The following is a 22,477-nucleotide window of genomic DNA, read 5'->3' on the forward strand; positions in this document are numbered from 1 at the left end:
CAAGCAATTTGTACGATTTTGCATTTTGGATGAGGCTTGTTTGGTTTCAAAGTGTGATTTTAAAATCACACTTTAACTTAATTCTACCCACAACAAAACAAAATAACTCATACAAAATTAAAGGATGGACCCCATTTATACCACCTTTTTTTTCACAACAAAACAAAATAACTCATACAAAGTCAAATAGTGGGCCTCATACATAACTATTTATATCACCCTTTTTCAAAATCAAAATCTAATTTTAAAATTCTATTTTGAAACCAAACGCAGCATTATGTTGATTTAATAGATTTATTATTAAGGCCCGCTTGGTTCATGAAAATTGAGAGGGGAATCGAAATCAAAATGAATCATTCCGATTGTTGATATTAATTCTCCTGTACGAGGGAATCATCCATTCCTTGTAGGGAGTGATGCAGGGAATTAAACTAGGGCCTATTTGGTTTCATGATCATATTTTAGAATCATGATTTTGATTTTAACTCTACCCACTACACAACAAAAACACACGTTTTCCAAGTCAAATTTATAATACCATCTCATTTATCTTTTTCCACAATTAAAATCAAAATCAAAATCAAAATCAAAGTTACTTTAACTCTGAAACCAAATGCCCCTTAATTTTATTTTGTCTTTTTTTTTTGTAATTTTACTATGAAAATTCAGTTAATAATCAAATAATAGAACGAAGTCAATTATGAGCAGAGTAAATATCGTCCATTCAACAAATCCAACAAATTGAAGATATTACTTAAAATATATAAGTTATTGAAATTTATACATGTTACATTTATAATTATTAAGCCGCATTGAGACTTGTTCATTGTTCACTTTACATATTACTAATAATTATGAAAAAATGAAAATTGATACCGATTCCGCGAGCAATGAGCCGAATAGAAACAATGGAATTGAATTCCAATTCCTTAGTTGACCAAATAAAAATGAAATTTTGTCATTTCATTTTCAATTCCTTCCCATTCCGACTCATTCCTTTTCATTTTCCGTTTCTGGATCCCGAACCAAACGGGCCTTGAAGTTTTTTCGTCTTTCATAAGTGCATGTCATTTCGGTTTCGACAAGTGAGGTGGCATCATAATATGGTGTCGCTTGTCACGTTGCTATAGGGGTTACAAGAAAGGTCACACAAGAAGAAGCTTGCTTCGTCCTATGTGGCGCTTCTTGATGTATTGTCCCAACTTTTAGTATTATATATAGATTAGATGCAAGACCCGCACATATGCACAGGTTGGACATGCCAAAAAGAATGGTCATCATTTTTATAATAGATTATATGTGTATAAAATATCTGCGACAATTTTAATAGAGGTTCTTCCGCATATATCTTATTTCTCTTTTAGGAAATGAATCATTTTAGTTTTTTTTAATTTTGTGACAATATTGCTTGTTATTAATTATTTTTTCAATTATAAGGGAGGCTCAGTCTAATACAAAGAAATATAAATAATAATAATTAATATAGGGACACAAGTGATCCCATCACGAGAATCAAACCCGCAACCTCTTGGTTGATAGACAAGGGCGTCGCCATTGCGCCTTTCTCTTCTTAATCATATTTTGATTGAATTTTTTTAGTTATTTTCATACTTGTTGATAATGTCTTGTAAAATTTATACTTTTCTATTTTCTATAAAAATTGGAGTCTCCCACGACTTTTAAAAAAAGAACTTTTGTTTTGGTCTTGTGAAAATGATGATGGAGCACAAATGGTGAGAATTTTTAACTTTTGGAGATTTTTTATAGATGACCTTTGACTTTCGTAACTGAATGACTTTTGGAATTCTATAAGTAGGGTAACACAATAATAAAGTGACATTTATTGCGTTATGATTTGTAAAAAATTTCAAAAGTCACTCAACACAGGTACCTATTTGCTTCGACTTTTATAATTGTATATAGATATATACAGATAGATGAGGTGGACGCAACCTAGTGCTGAAGACAAGATTTCAGATGTTGGATTAGCATAAAGGGAGTTGTGGTGGACGCCAAACCTGTGATCGAATCTTAGTCCGCCTTAAGACCCTCTCCTCTGCTCTTCCCTTTCTCTTTGTGTAGGTTTGGGCAATGGTGGATCAGAGCCTTAAACCGTCATCCCAATCGAGGTTATCGAGGTTATCGACGGTCCCCACGACCTTGGACAGGGATGGTGGCTGCCAGTGAAGCCCCTCCTTCGAAATCAGTCAGCCTCGCTCGCCAGTGACAGCTCCAAGACCATGTTCGCCCTCTCCATATTGTCTCTACATGCACCAACACTAATTTTCAAATCCTTATATCTCTCCGCATCTCATAATTTAGTGGGCAAAGTAATTCTACGACGAAACGTTAGGGAGCAAAGCATCTTTTTCCCGATATACCATAATTTCACCTATTTGTGAGAATCATAGTAGTTCCTTACCATCAATATATAATAACAAAGTCATTCAGGATTTTTTTTCCAAAAAAATTGCGAGAGTGGTATCAATCAATTGTAGATATCGGCCATTATTGGCAATTCCTAGATGAAATCAGAGCAGCATAATCGAGATATATATAATTGCGAGATTCAGGCTGTCGATTTTGGAATCATGTTTTCAAAGAAAAGTAGATTTCTAGCGGATACCACGGGATATTATCCCAGATCCGATCAAAATGCAAATCTAATATTGAAGGGCAGAATCGTAATCTGACATATGAGGGAAGTTGCCCTAGGAAGAGGGCTATAAAAAGCCAATTCTCACCTTGCTCAAGAAGAAAAATCCTATGGGATCCAAGATCTCTACATCTCTCCCTCCCCTATCTCTAATTGGGATCTCTTTCATGGGGTGATTTATTTGTATATATGTATATGTATGTCTCCTGAATTTGCAAGTTACATGAGGGAATTTTCAAAAGATCTTCATGGGAGGTTACTATGATGTGGAGGAGCAGCACATGGAGGACTCATGAAATCCAGGTATGATCATGGAGGTTCTTTGTTTTTTGAATATAACCAATAAACCAATAGAATTAGTTTATATCTTTGCCTCAAAACAATTCCTAGTGATAGGGGGTTGATATAAGCATGTGATGCAATCTTTGGATGTCAAACTAATGAATCCAAATTGGATTTTATCCTTGGTGTAATTTGGGTGTAGTGAAAAATTTTTACTGCTTGTTTGCATTGCGGATTATAAAGGGTATAATACAATTGTATTATAATCCTTCGTAACCCACCCCTCTGTAACCCTCATTAACCCACGATCCAAGTAAGCTATTAGGTTTTATGGTACAATAAAACCCGACCGAGACAAGATGAAAAAACTGATAGAAATTGATCGCCTTCGCAAAAAAATTCTATTGAAATCTCTATAGAAGAGTTTCAGTGCCTCCCTTGCTTAAAATCAAGCTTTCCTCATTGAAGGATCTAAAACCTACATCTAATATGCTTCTACTTTTGTGTTCTTTCTTTAATGTTTTCTAGATAGTTCATGATGCCTGGTTGCAAGAAATAATGCTGGTTCCAAGAATAACTTTCAGGTTTGTGGTTGTATGTCCCCAAATCTTGATAATAGAGTAACACCTGTTTGACATCATATCGTGCAAAAATTGGGTCCATTGGCAATAGAGTTAAATTTCGAAATTTAACTCAATTCCCATTGAAATAAATAAAAGACAAATAAGTATGTTGGTGAAAAGATATTTATATATATATATATATATATATATTTAAATGGGATTGTAATAATGAGGTTGAGGAAGAAGATAAAAAAATAATGATTTTGTTGTTGAAATATGAAAAAAGTAATGAATAGTTGAGAGAATTTAATATTAAAAAATTGAATTTAACAGTAGTTAAGATAAAAAAAATTGAAGAAAAAGTGAAAAAGTAAGATAAAAATTTTAAGAAAAAGTAAAAAAAGTAATAATTGTGTTGTTGAATTGAATGAAAAAATGGAATAGAGTGAAAAATATTTATTTTCACTTCAAAACCAACCGGACCCTTTTGAACCCAGTTAGTTAAGTTCATTGTGGAAGAGAATTTTTTTAGATGAATTGAATAATATTATTTAGAATGCATTCTAGAATAATTAATTTAGAAGAGAATTATAAAATTTAAGAATAAGATTGTAACTTCTGATAGAATTGAATTCTGAGATTATCTTCTTCTTCTTTTTTCTCAATTTTAAATTCAACATAAATCTTGCAATCTTTTATCTAATTCTTGTATCTTTTGAAATTTGAACAACATATTTCGGTGACATTCCACTCAATGAATATAATTTTTGTTTATAACGAGGATTGTGCGGGCTTCATCCGAATAGTCTCCACTGTCCATGTGAACATGGAGTATTTCCCTGCATGATCTTACGATAACTCCAATTTGGGTCTTGATAAATTGAATCTTTGCTTTTAGAGGATTACAAACGAAGTGTAAGCTAAATCTTCAAAAAATAATATTATATTCACAAAATTTGATAATAAAATGAGAGTTTTACTAAAACTTCTCTAAGAACTCATAATAATGAGTAGAAATTTTCTCCAACATCCAAGAGTAATCAATATTACAAATTGGGAAAGATTTGAAGTTTGTGTCACATTCTCTTGCTAATTTTGCCCATAACAAAATAACGTAATTAATTTATGGCCACTAAATTATGAGCAAATTATGCTATGTTTGGTTTCAAAATATGATTTTAAAATAAAAAAGAGTGGCATAAATGGTCTCCATCCTTTGACTTTGTATGAGTTATTTTATTTTGTTGTAGAAAAAAAGTGATATAAATGGGGCTCACTCTTTTATTTTGTATGAGTTATTTTGTTTTGTTATAAATAAAATTAGGTTAAAGTTGTGATTTTAAAATTATATTTCCAAATCAAACAGGCCTTTAGTAATTTTGTGTAGCCCTTTAACTACCAAGGAATTACTATTCCCACAATTATCTCCTTGTTTTTTCGACCTTTCTCTATCCCTACTCAATTAATTTTTAATTAAACTCCTCAATTTCTTCATTTCAATTTTTGATTAATTTCATTAACATTACAAATAACTTGCACACATTATTTAGACATTTCAAAAGTTAAAGATAAAAATTACGGCAATCTATGAATAGCATGGGTACATATCTTTATATTAAATGCGAGTGATGTGATGTCTTTTCAAGCATCCGCTTTTGGAGAATCTATAAGGATATGTTTACTTTTTGAAGAATTTTCAATTTTCTTGGAAAATTTTCTAAAATTCTTCAAAAAGTAGAGAACTACAAAAAATATGTTTATTTGCATAAAATTGAAATGGTTGTTTTTGAAGAAAATTTTCCTTTCCGCCATTCAAAAATGTAAAGAGATTAGAAAAGCTTTTTTTTTTTAGTTCTCTAATTCTCCATGAACCAATTCTTTCTTTTTTCTAATTTTTAATTTATGACTTTCCTTTTTTATTCATTAAACGTCATTTATTTTCACAAGATCTAAGCTCTAATACTAAATTAGTGATTGATTTACTACGATCACGATTTTCTAACTTTAACATTAGTAAACATATTTTTGTATTTTTCAATGGAGAAATAAATTTAGCAAAGAAGCAAAGTAGAGAAGAAAAGTAATAATTAATTCACTAAAAGTAAACATGCCCAGAAATTTTTTTTGCTTCAAGAGAATTTTTTACTTTTCTAAAAAAAATCTAAAATATGGAGAACTATAAAAAAATGTTTACTCTTATTAAAATGTAATTTTCCAAAAAAAATTCATTTCACTATTCCAAATTATATAATTAGAGGAGCTCTTTTTTTCATTCTCAGTTTTTTACTGGTCCATTATTTCTTCTTTCATTTAACTACCATTTGTATTTGGTACCGGAGTATGATTGTGATTTTATTTGATTTCACGGGATAAAGACAAAAGTAATTGGGAAATTTTATTATATTTGAGGAAAAAGTAATGAATAGTTGAGAAAATTTAGTATTAAAAAATTAATTGTAATAATAGAAAAGAAAAAAATATGTGAGAGAAATTATTATTAAATTGAAGAAAAAGTAATAATTGTATTGTTGAATTGACAAAAAAGTAAAATAAAATAAAATAAAATTTAAATTTAATTCTGTTTCCAAATGGAACAGACGTACAAGAATCTTTCTGAATTTATATGTCAATCATAAGAATTTATATATATTGGCTCGTTTGTTTTCAGGGTTAAAAATACAAAAACTTTAACTTTAACTGTAACTCAACCCATTACACAACAAAAATACACATTTCTCAAGTAAAAAATTTTAACTTTTAACTTTAACTCAGCACACTACACAACATTTATCTTTTTCCACGATCAAAATCAAAGTTACTTTTAACTCTGAAACCAAACGCACCGTATGCCATACAACTATGATTGAGAGTTGCCAAATGGAAGTCTCACATCCCATGCTTCAACTTTTATATATAATTGATAATTGATTAGTACAAAAATTCCTTTTTTGCCAATGTCGTAGAACAAGTTGGAAATTAAAAGAGTTTTGAAGTTAATTTGTCCATTTATATTTCTCTAACCAACCGCTTACCCCATGCTTTCATGTTTCTCTTTCACATTTATACCTGCAGGCCGCAAAATGTGGATGAGAAGAAGAAATGATGAATGGTCCGCGCGGCGGACGTGAAGAAACGATGAATGGTCAGCACAACTAGAAAGAGATTGAATACAAAGATTGACGAACTTCCGCGATTCTAATGACCAGATGGATGATCGTTGTTCTGCACATGTCTCCATCAGACTCGGAAGCTTAACATAAATGCCAAATTATTAACAGGTTAGCATTTTTCTCTAACTCAATACTCATTTATCTTGTCTGTACTCCGCATTTTCCTCTAACTCAATATTCAACTCCTTGCTCAAAACTAATCTTCATAGCAAAAACCGAAGACCAGGATGGAAGGCGCTTCGCAAAATTAGCTTTTCCGCAACATACATCTTCTTGGAAAGATCTCCTGCAGAAGTCAAGGGCCGTTTATAATGAGATGCCGAATCCCAAACAAGTCTTCTAGATCTCGAACGGCTTGTTCTACTGCATAAACTACCATCTTCTTTATCTGTTCCAGGCAGACATGAGAAAAACCGAGTTAGAGGAAGGAAATCGTATGACGTAAATGGAAAGATCTTGTTAGGATCGGGTTGGGTTGCTGAAAATATTACCTCCAGTTTGTCTTCTCGGATTTTGTGGTTCCTAGGAAGCTGCCTGAACTCCTCGGTCAGGCGAAAGCACTCATCAAGGTTTTCAGGAGAGACAAAATCGAGAGCGACTTTCGTGCATGACTGCATCAAAAAAGAGGATTAATATCTCTGCAACAAAAAGAGGATTATATATCACGAGTTTGATGCTTTCATTGAGAGGCGCATCCAAGACAAGGAGACGGAAAATTGACAGCTTTTCATAACCAGAGAACCTTTTACCTTGAGATTTCTAACTTGATGGGGGCATCCTGCAGGTATAAATACAGCCTCTCCGACATCCTGCTCAAATGTCCATGCTTCAACTCCTGCAAATGAATTGGCAAAGACCTCACCGTAAATTTGTGTTCTGTTCTTTGTCCAAGTCAACAAAAGAAGTTTGTAAACAACTTTCACTAACCGTATTCTTCCTTCAGCTTCTGCTTGTGCTTGGCAGTAAGATAGAATGATTGGTCGTGGATTGGGTGAATGACCTAAACATTAACAATACGCCATTAATCGTATGAAGATTCTAAGGTTTCAAGGCAAGAGAATCCACAATCTCGAGTTCCAGTAGTTTAGTTACCTCTGTCATGGGAGAGCAAAACGTGTGCCTAAACTCCCTGTAATGCTTCGTAAGGTAGGCTTCCAACTTAGGAACATCCTCCCTCCGGAAAATGTCCCATAGGGCCCCACCTTTTTGCTCAGTTCTCTCTTCACGGTTGCTGGAGCCCTCACAAAATCCATCGGGTATCCTCTCTTCCTCTTCCTGAATTAGTCCTTCTTTTATGTCCTGCATCCTATGTCGTCTTTTCAATCTATCAATACCCGACTGCTGCTCTTCAGTTAAATCTACCTCCGCCGCATGTGTCAAAATATTCACCTGCGCAAGACATTGAAACAATGAATATCAAGGAAAACGTGATGGACTTGAACAGAATTACATTATTGGTATATTCCATGGAGCAAGTATTTTGTGTGGAAAGAATGGTATATTCTTTTAGCCGTACATACCGCATCAGAAACATCACAATGTAGTTTAGTCACAGAGTCTCCTCTTCCGAGTTCTTCTTTAACACCATATGCAATGTACGATTTCGGACCTAAGTCGGGCTTCAGAACATTTGCTGGCAGCTTCACAGCAAGGTTGAGGAACCCTGATTTAGGGTTCGTGTACATTTGGAAGGGTAGTGCACTTATAAACTCGTCACAGTGTCGGGGCAAAACATCTTCGAACTTGTCAGAAGGGGGCCAATCTTTCAGCTTCAGCATCTCAGGCCAATGGTTTCCATAGGTCCTGCCCTCTGAGTAGCCTTTAAAGAATTGCTTAGTAGTAATCTCCACCTGCAATTCCATATTCATGTTATGAGAGCAACGCTTAAGAGCAAATTTAATTTTGGAGGCAGTCAATGGCCAATAACCAACCTCACAGCAGGCAAGACAATCAATGGCTCGAACTTCTGATGTCTTTGAGCTGACCTCTGAGTTCACATGTTCGGACAATGCGCGCCACATGACCATGGGATCCCAGCTGAGGCCTGGAGTCTGTTCAAGCACATCTCGGACTATGACAGGCTCGCCTTTCGCCCAATGAGTTTGGAAGTTCGTGAGCTCCAATGTGTCCCTCAAGGAAGGGCAGTACAGGTAATTGTCATCTGACCCATCTCTAGATGCTGCTTTCCTCGAAAGTAGGAAATTGTTCAAATCGTCCCCTTTATTAAGAGTTTTCTGTTTGACTCTGCAGATTTCTAACAACTTCTCTGCACTCTTGACCAAACCAGTGATCCACTCTTTAGGACGTATACGCTTGAGCTCCAATGTACATTGACCGCAGCCACCCATTTGCTTCGGGGCACAGGTTATGCTGCCATCACTGTTGGATTTCCACACCAACAGTCCATCAACTTGAGTGAAGTTCTGACAAGCTTGTGAGGGGTGTATCTCGGGCCGGGGATCTCCACCGTGAATGTATTCTTGACCTTTGTTCTGATAGAGTATCTTCATCTCTGAGCGGGGCAAGAGGGTCCCTTCACGAATTTCTTTACAGCAACTGAGGCAGATCTCGAGCGAACAGTTGGGACAGCTTCGGTGGAGATCTAGAATGGAGGTGGCACAATGATCACTGTTCCCAAGAACAAAAAACATGAGCCTCAACATACACATGGATGGCGGCATTTTTTGTGTTGAGATCCTTACCAGTAAACACGCTCATCCGAATAAGAGAATGACACTGGGACTTCAACCTCTGAGGGTTGCTTTCCTGTATATACAAACAAGGACCTCATAGTAGTCAATGAATGAACTTTAAAGAGAAAAAGAGAACTTGTGAGCAGGGTTCTGAAAATACTATACCAAGAATAGAGGCTTCAATCTCTGTTTCTACAAACTGTTGTTCGGATATCCGTCTTATAAAAGGGAGCAGCAATCCCATCAAGTAATGGAGATGCTTAACCTTCTCAGAATCGTCCATGGTGATTTCTGGTATCTGCAATAATAAAATTATTTTTTGTCAGGGAAATGAACTTGACCAGACCTATAACTTATAGAAATAGAGATTCCGGACCTCTATCACCCCATTACAGTGCAAGCAATTGTTGCAGTTGCAATTTCTTCGACAGAATGGACAAAGCTCGGCAATCTCTTCCTCCAACTTATCAGGATACCTTTTGAAATGCAATTGGGGAAAAAAAGAATCATACATGTGATCTTGTTCTTTTCAATCCACATATGCATGAGATAAACAGCTGAATATATGGAAAAACACTTGAAATCTTACCATTGCTTGATGCATTGGATACAGTAAAAGTTTTGTTTACAGTTCTTGCAAGGAACCACAATTCTCCTCTCGTTATTCCTGCATTGGTGACAGCTTACACGACCTCTTGGCTGCGATTAGAAAATTTTGTATCTATCAATAAACAAAACCAATCAACAATCTTCTTCTCAGGCAATTAGACAGGGAAGGTCAAAAGTATTAACCTTTGAATTCCCAGGTTTGCATCTGCTGTCACAGTGAAAGTCGACTTTCTGAGTTATAGGGGGTGACCTCCGTGAAACAGCTGCTACGTGCTTTGAGACATATGAATGATTCATCGAGAGGGACTTCTTTTCTCCCGAACACTTCACAGGTTTCTCCACAACTAGAGTATTCTCAGAATTTTGAGCCTTCCTGTGTTCTTTAATCTTAACTGTAATCATCTCTTCCTCAAAGTCACTCGATTCACTGTCCGAAATCAGGACTAGTCTCCTCCTCTTCTTCATGCCATTCAAAGGCTTTCCGATGGGAACTCTTCCTGTTCTGGTGAAAGATTTCGCTCTAGATGAAACCACAGTATTTATCGATCTGCCCTGATCGTTCGTCCTTGCTTCATCTCCAGAGCTAGTCCATGAACTCGCAGGTGTAGCACTACTCCTCCTCATCAAATCACTTTTATGCCGCTTCGTGATCTTCACGCAATCGAAAAATTCGGGGTCCTCATCCAACTTCCTCTTCCGAGACAAACCGACCCTTCTCTTAGCTGGAGTCACCGGTCCCATCTTCTTCTCTTCTCTATCATCCTCATCCTCGTCAGAGGATATATCAATCCTGGAAGGCCGCTTGAAATCCTGCAGCTTGGGTTTCTTCAAGAGCCGTGAGACGTTTGGGGACCGAATGATTCTCCGGACGCCTTTCTCAGTGTAATGGCCAAACTGCTGCTGCTTCGGCAACAAGATTGCCGCCATTTAAACTGCAATGCAATACACAGAGCAGAGAAACAATCAACACAGACAGCACTGAGCAATAATTCAAATATTCTCTTCCAGCAACCAACCAACACTAAAAGACATAAAACCAGTCACGCAAGCTTTGTTATGTCAAGGTCCAATATATTGTCATGAGGGAATCAAACATAGAAGCTACAGAACAACATTGTTGAATTTGCATGAACAGAATCTCTGAACTGGCTTGTTAGTTGTTACATATTGCATGAGCTATCCAGAAAATTCTCTTTTTGTTGGGAGATGACGAAGCGATTGTCGCCGACAGGCCACAGCAATTCTGTAGGATGGAAAATGACTAGTAACACAAAATTTGCGAGGACGAAGAACCCGACAAGAAACTCCGGCGACGACAACCATGCAGAGCACCTATCATAGGGAACAACGGCGTTGATCGACCCAGGGGAACACGACAGTCTAGTACCGAGAAAAAATAATAATAACTATAAAAAAAAAAAAAAAATTTGAGTTGCAGCCGATCGGAGCATGGAAAACAGGCTAAGCATGTAATCGCGTATCGATCACGAGTCACGACGACGGCGTCAGATTCAATCAACCGCGAATTCTGCCGGATTCAATTCAAGGCGAAAAAAAAAAGAGAGAGACGAGCAGTCGATCGTGTCGGAACGGGATAGAGGGGATGAATCAAATCAAATCAAATCACCTTATCGACGGCGATTTGCGTGACTGGATTCTGTCTTCGCGCGATTGGAACTGGAGAATGAATGAAATGGATTGGATTGGATTGAACTGAATCGGAGTTTTGAGTTAATGCAGGGTGTGTTGAAAGTCGAAGGCGGAAACTGGAGAGAGTGAAACGGCAGAGCGAGGAGATAGAGAATATCTATATATATATCTATATATATATATAGAGAGAGAGAGAGAGAGAGAGAATCAGATGAATTCTGGAGAGAGAGAGAGAGAGAGAGAGAGAGCAGAGGATGACGAAGAAGAAGAAATAAGGAGGAGAGGGAACTGAGATTAGATATAGCACATGCGACAGGTCCTGTTTGGCACTGGGGACGCGGTGGGGCCCACTTGTACGAGGACCCGCTGCTAGGGAAGCCCTACCCCTACCCACACGCGCCCCACGTTTCAATGAGTTTCCTCTTTTTCTTTTCCCCTAATATTAATTAATTAAATTACGATAATTTTAATTGGTCATTAGTGAATGTATATCAATTCTCACGTGCCCAAAAAGATACTAGAATTAATTAGTAAGATCCATTAAACATTAACCGTTGTTGCTATTAATTTGCGCTCCCTTCATTCGACCTTTGCGACATGTACTTCGCTCGCGCATTGTGTTTGGCTTCTGCTCTAGAATACGGAGAAATCATATGCCGCTGGAGCTATATATACCAGCGTAGGCACTCCATGGTCGATCATCCGAATAGATCATATCTTTTTTGATAATCAGTACTTTTGGGGATTATCCGTAGATCCGAGTTGTGGTTTAACAAAGGTCCTCGCCACTCCAATATTTTGGATACGAGCCAAAAGAATTAGATAGATTGTGTAGCGATTTTTTTTCGGTGGTTGGGTAGCAATTTTCACTTGCCAATTTTTCGTGAGCAAAATCGAATACTATTCTGATTAATTACGATAAAGAATCACAAATTGCTTAAAGTGGAAATAAATAATACTCGTTACCATGATATGATCGCGTCCAGCTTACAGAAATAATTAATGCATTGCCTGAAGAAAATTAAAAGGAAAAAAAAAAAACCAATATGTGACGTATATAAATGTCTGAGCAATTTAATGCATTACCAACGAAAAATCAATGAGAGCGATAACAATATTTAAGAAAGTGGTTAATTTGATAATTTACGGAAAGAGATTATATCCATGACTTTCGCGTGGTTTAACAATCCGAACACATTAATGAGTATCATCCGTAATGCATTGTAGATATAAAATGGTTAAATTAAATTCAGAATATATATTGTTGCATCTTTTTCGAAATCTATATTAGGTAATAGTATTATTCTTAATTGAATTGAATTGAATTGAATTTTTATGGCCGCATAGCTGGGGATTCGGTCGCTTTTTGTCTTTTTTAGTTGTGTGAATTTGTTGAATTACTCAACGGTTTTTAGGGTTTTGGTACTTTAATTGATCGGTTTCGCACAATAGAAATTCCTTCTGCACGAAACTATTAAACTAAAGTGCGAAAACTTTTAGTACAATAGCTATTTAAATTTTGTGAACTATTGAACTATAATGCCACGTGACCATAGAAATACCGTATTCTATGAAGAGTAAACTGTTAATTTGTTTCCAGTTATCACTTTAGTCTCTAATTTTCTTTTGCCATCAAATGGACCTATTTTTCCCCATTCCATTATACATAATGGTATGGCCTTCAACCTTATTAATGGAATTGTGACGGAAAGGCGACATGGAAGCTGACGCCTGATATAGCCGACGAAGTCATTAAATCAATAGTGAAATGACATGTGTAAGGTAAAATTTATTTTCAAAATGAAATAAACTTAATTTTAAAAAGGGTGGTGGAGGATGGAGGGCTCCCTCCTCCTCTAGATCGAGGATGGCGCTTCCCTCCTTCTCTCTCTTCGAAAATCTAGAACCCGAAAAGAGAGAGAAAGAGGGGACGGATCAGCGGGGCTCAACTTCGGCGCTCTTCCCCCAAGGCATGCGAGGTGGCCAGAGGCCCTGAGATCTCCGGCAACCTCGAAAATAATTATATTTATAAATATCTAAGCAATTTACCAACTAAAATAAATGAGAACAATAGCAATATTAAAGAAAGTGGTTAATTTGATAATCATCGAAAAAGATTATATTTATAAATTTTGCATGGCCTAACAAACCAAATACATATATATAAAATATTAAAAGCCGAGCTGACTGACCTATCGACGCTATGTAGGACGGATTAGGGTTCTCCTCGCACGACTCGTTATGATCACCAATAAGAATTTGACAAATAGTGAAGCGTGATAGCAAACCTCACTTCTCGTAACCTGTGCCATGAAAGATATAAAGATTCTATCATAAACATGCACATTCAAAAAAAGAAAAAGAAAACAATGCTACACAAAAGTACTGATCCGATCAATTTGAAAATACAACTCACATACTTCTACTAGGAAATCCTGGTGCAGATTCTCTAAAATATCAATTCCTTTTTTGAAAATGGCAGTTCCAAATATTTAAGACCGACTCAAAAACCACTTTGATGTGTTTTCTGTTCAATAAGGTACCTAACTTAATATACCAAAAATCATCATTCCTAACATATCTAGACATATAACTGGAAAGGTATAACACAAGGTATATATTATATTAGTTATTTCACAAGTTAAATATTTGAAATAGAACAACATCATCTCCGTTATATTATATTAGTTATAAATTTTCTTATATACTTCAAATATTATGATTCAATATTTTCATAGCCTATTTCTTTTACCGACAGTTCAAAGTTTCTCCGAAAGCTATCAAAGGATCACAACGTGCTCTGACAATTGGACAATTTCTGCATGACTTCCTTCAAGTTGGAAACCTATTTGCATGCATGCTGGTTGACGCTGACTTAATCTTCCATAAAGACCAAAGAAAGAAGGACTCAAACTAAGTCCACAACATCCAGGACATGTAAGCCTTTTATAACTGCTGCATAGCACTATTATCAAATGATGATCATCGCGGGTACGAAAATTTTCTACTATTATTGTGGCTTCGTGACAAAAAAAGGTTTAAACGTGCATTGTCGAGGAAATATCAAATACATGTTGTTGGATGATGCAAAAGAACAATTGCCCCTCATTCATAAATGCCCACACTTTGGATATCGACATTGGGACACGAACTAGATGAATATTGTTGAGAAATCAGCTTTTGTTCTATCGATATCCTCCAATGCGGATGAGATTTAAGGACAAAGCTGCAACCAAAAAGAAAATGGAGAGCACTTTTTATCTGTTTCACATTGGCATGTGCCAAAAAGTTCAGAAGGAAATATAATTATTGTTAAAGATAATAGGCTTTTTTTCTGAATAGACAATAAGGACTTAATAATTTAATACTATTCGCTATTACACTGTATCAGTATATAATAAAGGTTATATTGAATCATGTAGCATAATGTTGACAGATATTTTTATATATATCTTAACGTCGATTTTTTATCTGAGGCATTCCAACGTTGCTAATTTGATGTCACCATCAAATCTCAGGGGATAGTTGGTGAAATAAAAATAGCAACGTTAGGATGCCTCGGGTAAAAAAAGACATTGGAATAGATCTAAAAATATCTATCAACGTTAAGTTATATGATATAATAAACTCTATAATAAATGGTACTCTAATTTAGAATTAATATTGTTGCGTCATCGAAATCTATATTACATAATAACAACAATAATATCTTAAATACAAGATCTCATAATGAGATTCTTCAAAAAAAAAAACTAAAATTGTATTTCTCTGGTCAAGTATTGGGGAGACAGAAAGGATAGCCTCAGGCTGCGTAGGCAACGCAACCTTGGATTCACATCATATGCCAATAATAGCACGTACGGTCATATTTCACAGAATTCCATAGTAGTGACCTTAGGTGGCTCTGCCGCCCGTCTCCCTCTCCTCTTCAATTGTCGAAATTTTGAAAAGAAAAAAAAAACTGTGCCACATCAGTGATACGTGTAAATGAATAATCTAAATTTTTTATCGCACAATCAAGTGTCAAAATTTGAAAATAGAAAAAAGACCCACATAAAAATTTAAAATACCAATAATAATGGACAAATACTATTTAAGGTTATAAATCCAAGGGTTTTTTTTTCAGATAAGGTCATAGGCCTAATACAATAAAATAAAAAATATAATAAAAGCACATAAATAGTCCCAACACAAGAAGCAAATTTGGAACATTTAAATTGTCAAGTGAGGGCGTGTCTCGCTATACTACATTCTCTCTCTCTCAATCTAAGGTTTTATATTTTTTTCAATGTGTATTATGGTATCCAAAAACCCAACATACCTAGCCTAATCGGTTCGAGCTAGGTCCATCCACTAAGGGGTAAAACTCTCCCAATATGAATATTCTTCATTCATAAAATTCGAACTCAAGATCTCGCTCAAGTTGGATATATAATGTCGTGAATTTCTTCAATGAAATGTAGTAAATACCCTAAAAATCCATAAGATACTATTTTCGATAATATTATTTTCGATACAAATTCGGAATATTTGATAAATATAAATACGACCGAATAACTGAAAATTGCAACAAAATTCCATGCTTTTCACCACCACTTTGTCCTGTAAAAATATCTGCAATAGTATGTTTGTTAGTGAGCTTGACGCATAGTGAATAACCACAACTTAAACTAATCAAATCTCATACAGGTTCGATAATACCATAATCGATCATATAAAATACATGTATGATCTGTAACATCAATATGGTCATGACAGTACAGTTTTGAAAATACTAACATTATTATGATAAAAATACGAGTTTAGAAATTGATTACTCACCTTAATAAGGTACTGAACCCCAAAATATCAAAAATCGATCATTCTCTATTTCTCCTCGAATTTTCCTCTCAAATCAACCTATCTTTATGTTTCGTTTAATTGTTTTGATCGAAAGGATGAACGGAACATATAATATACTAGCATTGCGCCTGTTCGTGCACGAATATTGATAATATAAGTTTGTTATTCCCATTGTGCATGAGTTCCGGATAATTCATACATGAAGTTTGTGTTTTTAGATGGTTTTTAGGTCAAGAATGATGTCTTGTGATGTCTAAGCCTTAAGTTTGTATTTTCAATAATCTTGACACCCATTTAAGTTTGTTTTGCTCGTGATAGGTGTGGAAAGGAGCAAGGGACAGATTGCTCAGAGTTGCAACACCGGAGCCGCTACAGAAGAAGCAGGATGAACAATAGACTCAGAGTTGCAACGCCCACTTTTGAAGTTGCAACACTGGAGGTTTTGCCCTTTTGTTCCGAATTCCAACTTACTTTTTGAAATTCAACTATTGTAGGCCTCGTTTTGGTGATCAAATGGACAAGTTGCACACTTAATAAGGCCTTATTAATGAGAGTGAAGACAAAGAAGCCACCTATGGATGATCTACATAACCGAAGCTTAGAGCGGAAGGAAGGGGATGGATCACTCACGTCCTCACATCTCTTCCTCTCTTCTTGTTCATGAGAAGCAAAGGGGAGGAAGAGGGCTGCAACAACAGAGCTGAACGGGAGAAAAGTGCAGCGGCTCTCCGTGGAGAAGAAGAGGAATCGAGCAACAAGTCGAGGAATCAATAACAACCAGCCTCTTTTTTTTTAACTTCTCTACTTTCTTTACATTCTGTTGAACATGATGAATGCTTGAAATGATGTGTATATTGGCTATGAACTAAACTTATTTCTAGAATTTCGAGGAAGTTGATGTGTAGTTAATCTTTGATACTCTCTTGATCTTTTTAATCAATGAATCGTGGTATTTATTTTATATATGTATTTAATGCTTGTGGTTGCTTGATCACCAACTACATAGATGTTGTAATCTATACCAACTCGATGGAGTAAGTAGAGATTTAGACAAGGAATGGAATAGCCTTTGTTTGACCTCGGCTATTCGAATAAGTCGAGTTATTTCACATGTATAGATAGAAATATACTTGCATGCCTCGGGTACCCTAAGTCGAGATTGTTGCTTAATGAGTCTCATTGAATGGCAAGTTCCATGGAAATATCAGAGGTTGGTTGAAGGAGATATCTTGCCTAGACAACTCGAAAGATACTTAGGAAAGAAAATCGAATTTCGGGGTAATATACACAGATCATTTAAGGAAAAGAGAAGGAGAGTATAAAAGGACTTAATGAACATCAAGGGAATCGAGACCCTAGTTCGTCTAATCATAGATATTTTAGAAGTAATTTCTTTAGTAATCTTGCTAGTCAGTGTTGTTTCTTTAGATACATTTCCAACAATTACCGATTGGCTTGACTTTTATTGGGTGTGTAATTTTAGTACTTAGTGATAATTTTAGAACAATTCTCTGTGGGAATGATATTTTACTCACTTTCTATATAACTTGACATACTTGCCGGTTTGGGATATCGAGAATATCCGCATCAAGGTTGTGGCACCGTTGCCAAGTCATGTGTTTTGCACTCACTCTCAAGTGTCTTAGACTCAGTGTTTTCACTCAAAACACATTCTCTGTATATGCATCACCATAAGCTTGCTTAGCCATCTTATCTCCACCACTCAAGAGAAAAACAACCACAAATCAAAAGGTAATGGGCAAGGTCAAGTAAGTATGAAACTTTTAAGCTAGAAACTTCTAGGAAGACTTAGCACCAAAAACCGAAAGAAGAAATGGACAAATTGATTTGGGACTCCAAAAGGAAGAGAGCCTAATAGAATATGAATGATGAGTGCACCCTCTCCTTTTTTCCATTGAGGACATTCTTAATATAAACATACTTCCTGAATCCCAATGCTAAATATTGATCCCAAATTCCCCCGATCCCCTTTCACACGTTAGTATTCACCACTTCAATCCCAAGAAAAGAGAAGACCAATGCCAAGTACTCAATCCCCTACCCACAATTTAGAGAATAAAGATGAGGTATAGACAATAAGGTTCGACTTGGCTCGCTAAGGGGAAACAATGGTATGGGTCACTTCCTCTTTTCGAAATAAGTACAAGAAAATAAATTTATAAATGGAAATACAAGACCAACCTACTACCTTCAAAACCAGTGTAATTGCCTAATTACCTTCATCGTATTTATGCTCATTTTTTTGCGTGTTCCTGATGATTATTTAGAGCAAGTTCTAGGGTGATATAACATGAAATGGTGACCCTCAAGAAAGAATGGGATTGATAAAAGATGCACCAATCATAGCAATTAAAGCCCCAAATCTCATAAGGGAAATTGATTTATCGTATTAGCATACTCTAATTCTCAAATCAAATATCTATGATCCGATAGCATAAGTGGTGGTTTCATGTATCTAATCAACTCATACTCCCTTCCAATTTGATCTACTCTTATCCTAGGCAAGCATAGTTATATTAGCTCAATGAGAGATCATAAAACTATAACTAAGCAACACGACAAGTCAAACTCCAACTAGACAATTTCACCATACATGATTCAATCAAATCACCTTCACAAAATCAGCAAGTGCTTCCAAAGGATCAATGATTTAACCACAAGTCAGACAAAATATCTACTACTGAACTCCCAAAAATTAGGACAAAACATTGTCATTACTGCAAGGAAAGTAAAAATTCAAGACTGGAAAATAAAAGACAAAAAGAAAGGATGAGCGACTCCCAAAGTTTTGGGTGAACGTTAGTAAAGCTCAATCCTCCTTGAGTAGTTCTTCCTCTTCTTCTTTCTTTTCCTCCTCGTTGGGTGGGAGCTTGAGATAGCAGGAGACATCGAGACCAGAAAAACAAAAAAAAAACAAAAAAAAGCTTGAGTTGGCTTCCAAGAAGCGCTGGATTTAAAGTCGTCGTTCGACCTTACCGCTTTTCGATCATGGGTCCTTCATGAGAGTGTAAGAGATATTATGTATTTACATAATTAAGGAGATAATATCTCAATTAGGTGGCCCTCATGTCATACAATATATTCCGTAATTTGAGTGAGATATTCCATATCTTGTGGATTACAGTTAATATCATTTTGATGGGAAGATATATAACGAAATAATATTCTTAGAGATCCCTAGCTCCGCCTTATTAAAAGGGCATGTGTCTCCATGTAGACGTCTCATACGGAGAGGTTAGGAGTTAGAAGACACTTTCAGTTTTATCTGTTTTACAAGTTCATCGTGGAAAATCATCAATGTCATTAAAGTAATGGCTAGAGATCAGTTTATTCCGCTACATAATTTATGCTATTAGATTAAATATTAATCTAACAGTTGGTATCAGAGCCAACCTTCATGCTATGCTTTGATGCTATAATTGTGTTTGATGGTTTTATAGTATCATGCGATTATGGTTTGCGATTTACCTGTCAATTAAGGTTGATTGAATTTTATTCTTGCAATTAGGGTTTCGATCATTGCAATTATTGTTTGTGTTATGTGGTTAATGTGAATTAGCCTTAATCGGGCCAGATTAGGGTTAATTAAAGTTAATTGGGTCGGATTAGGGTTTCAATGGGCGTCTGTGGTCGCGATCAGCCCTTGGGTGGCCGAAGGAAGCTGCCGCAGAGCACTTCCGCCTCGCCTATAGCAAGAGAGGGTCGCTCCTGTGGGACCACGAACGCTGGCCTGCGGTCGTAAGCCCAATACCGGCCGCCAGCAACTCAGATCAGACCGATCGTGGTCCTGGAACCTCGATTATTTGGTCTGCCATCGAGTCCCAGCCATGGCGGCGCGATTGTGGATAGCCGAGGGTCGTGGGGCTGTATAAGCGGTCATGGGTCGTCGAAACCGTGGCCTCTAGCTTTCGGTTCCAGTCCGTCCGAGTCGAGATCACGATTCTGGGATACGGCTTCCCCAGTTCGTGGTTACCGTTCTCGGCTCCAGCTCAATCCCGAGCCATCCGGGTGCTCCTCGATCCCGTCCTTCTTTTCGATCACTATCTCTCTCCCGAGCCCAAGCCTAGCCTATGAAAATTGTGGCCAGCGGCGGGCATGCGTCGTCGTTGTCAAGCTAGCCGTGATTGGCGGGCATGGTGGCTCTCAGGTTCTATGGGAGGTGGCGGCGCTAGGGTTTGCTGGCTTGGCGTGAGGAGTCGGGCGGAGAAGGTGAAGTTGACCCGGCCCGGGTCGATTTCGGTTTCGCCCGATCCAATCTCGGCCCGCTCCAATTTTAGTCCAGCCCGAGTTAGTGTTAGGGTTTCGGCCCAACTGAGCGTCCGACCCACTTCAGTCCTTCTGGGCTGGGCTTGGGCTCAAGCCCATTAAGTTAAACTCAGCCCAGTTGACTCAGTTTGACCGGCCTTGTGACCAGTTTGACTGGTTCAGATCCTGGTTTGACCGGTTCGGGTAACTCTGAACGGTTCTGACTGGTTCAGCTATTTTCTGTCCGGTTCTGATGCTATGTAGTGTGTTTTTAAGGATATAGGAGTAGCTAAAGCACCCGATATAAGGCAAATCACGTATAGTTAAACTACAATATAGTTATTAGCATCAAATTGTAATCGAGTCGTGAGATTAATCGCTTTGCCCCAAAGGATAGTTATTAGTCTTGGGACTTAGATTAGTCTGAGAAGGTAAATTTTGGTATTATGGTGGGATTGTTCTATGCCCAAAGAATTAAGGAATAGTTTCATCGTAATTATCAAATTTGCTTGTCTCAGTAGTAAATTCATGCATTTTTGCGGCCTATCCCCAAAGGGAGGAGGAATTTACTATATATGGTTATTTCTTATTTTTCATAGCACATAGTTGATGTCCTTGATTTTAACAGCACTTCCTCAATTTGTTCTTGAAAATATTGTTTATGTTCCTATACTTGATGGACAAAATTTTTCTGACTGGGAGGAGTCAGTTCTTTTCACTTTGGGGTACATGGACCTGGACTATGCGCTCCATGAGGATGAGCCACTTGCTCCTACGGATACAGATGCGCCTGAGGTCAAGGAGAAGTATGAGTGATGAGAGAAATCCAACCGCTTAAGCCTCATGCTCATGAAGTCCCGTGTAAGTAAAAGCATACAGGGAGCTGTTAGTGAGGTGACTAGAACTAAGGATTTTCTGAAGGCAATTAAGGAACAATTTGGCAAATCAGATAAGGCCTTGGCAAGTACCCTGATGAAGAGACTGACTAGCAAGACCTTCGACAGTTCAAAAAGTGTGCGTGCACACATTACGGAAATGAGAGACTTGGCAGCTCAACTCAAGACACTGAAGATTGATATCTCGGAGTCATTCTTGGTTCACTTCATTCTCAACTCCTTGCCAGTTGAATATTTGCCAGTTGAGTATGGACCTTTCAAGATCTCCTACAACACACATAAAGAGGAGTGGTCCATTTCAGAACTCTTGACCATGTGTGTTCAAGAGGAGGAGATGATGAAGCATGACAAGCCTGAAGTTGCCCATCTTACTACCCGTCCAAAGGGTAAGGGCAAGAAAGATCATGGGAAGAGGCAGTATAAGGTGCCACCCAAGATAGATGGCAGTAAGGTGAAGTGCTTCTTCTACAGGAATGATGGGCATGTAAAGAAAGATTGCCCCAAATATAAGAAGTGGCTGGAAAAGAGAGGTATCTCAATTTCTTTAGTATGTCATGAATCTTTTTTTTTTTTGAAGCTCCTAAGAATACATGGTGGATTGACTCCAATTCTTCAATCCATATTATGAATACCATGCAAGGCTTTCTCAACCTAAGTAAACCAACGGAAAGTGAGAGGTTCGTCTATTCAGAGAATAAGAGACACTCTCAAGTAATTGGATTTGGGACATATCTCTTTAGAGAGGATTAAGAGATTGGTAAAAGAAGGAGTCCTAAAAACTCTGGACGACACCGATTTTAAGACTTGTGTGGACTGTATAAAGGGAAAGCAGACCAACAAGACATCCAAG

The 22,477-nt window shown here is 36.9% G+C and overlaps 1 protein-coding gene and 1 long non-coding RNA gene across 4 annotated transcripts; one reads left to right on the forward strand and one right to left on the reverse strand.

Moving 5' to 3' along the window:
- Positions 1 to 2,745: 2,745 nt before the first annotated feature.
- On the forward strand, positions 2,746 to 7,701 carry LOC116207763. 2 transcript variants are annotated; one of them, XR_004156974.1, is made up of 4 exons: positions 2,746 to 2,959; positions 3,467 to 3,522; positions 6,574 to 6,779; positions 6,881 to 7,701. It is a non-coding gene; the product is annotated as an uncharacterized LOC116207763 (long non-coding RNA). The 2 variants fall into 2 exon arrangements; XR_004156973.1 differs by lacking the exon at positions 3,467 to 3,522 and having other exon boundaries at positions 2,750 to 2,959.
- LOC116207762 (lysine-specific demethylase JMJ25) lies at positions 6,665 to 11,870 on the reverse strand. 2 transcript variants are annotated; one of them, XM_031540853.1, is made up of 13 exons: positions 11,601 to 11,870; positions 10,157 to 10,905; positions 9,954 to 10,063; positions 9,741 to 9,840; positions 9,530 to 9,662; positions 9,374 to 9,437; positions 8,603 to 9,299; positions 8,192 to 8,521; positions 7,764 to 8,060; positions 7,599 to 7,671; positions 7,421 to 7,506; positions 7,163 to 7,282; positions 6,665 to 7,059 (listed from the first exon to the last, which is right to left on the reverse strand). In XM_031540853.1, the coding sequence occupies exons 2-13, from the start codon at positions 10,898 to 10,900 to the stop codon at positions 6,967 to 6,969; spliced, it is 2,847 nt and encodes a 948-aa protein (XP_031396713.1). In that variant the 5' UTR covers positions 10,901 to 10,905; positions 11,601 to 11,870; the 3' UTR covers positions 6,665 to 6,966. The 2 variants fall into 2 exon arrangements, with proteins under 2 accessions (XP_031396713.1, XP_031396712.1); XM_031540852.1 differs by having other exon boundaries at positions 6,665 to 7,282.
- Positions 11,871 to 22,477: the final 10,607 nt, after the last annotated feature.

The sequence above is a fragment of the Punica granatum genome, chromosome 5 (genome assembly GCF_007655135.1).
Source record: "Punica granatum isolate Tunisia-2019 chromosome 5, ASM765513v2, whole genome shotgun sequence".
Taxonomy (NCBI): domain Eukaryota; kingdom Viridiplantae; phylum Streptophyta; class Magnoliopsida; order Myrtales; family Lythraceae; genus Punica; species Punica granatum.

Bases quoted from the DNA above. Each gene is read 5' to 3' on its own strand.
- LOC116207762 (XM_031540852.1), bottom strand. From the start codon at position 10,900: ATGGCGGCAATCTTGTTGCCGAAGCAGCAGCAGTTTGGCCATTACACT. The intron at 9,663-9,740 runs GTCCGGAATCTC...TTATTATTGCAG, and splicing joins ACTGTAATGGGGTGATAGAG to ATACCAGAAATCACCATGGA. The intron at 7,507-7,598 runs GTTAGTGAAAGT...ATTCATTTGCAG, and splicing joins GAAGCTGAAGGAAGAATACG to GAGTTGAAGCATGGACATTT.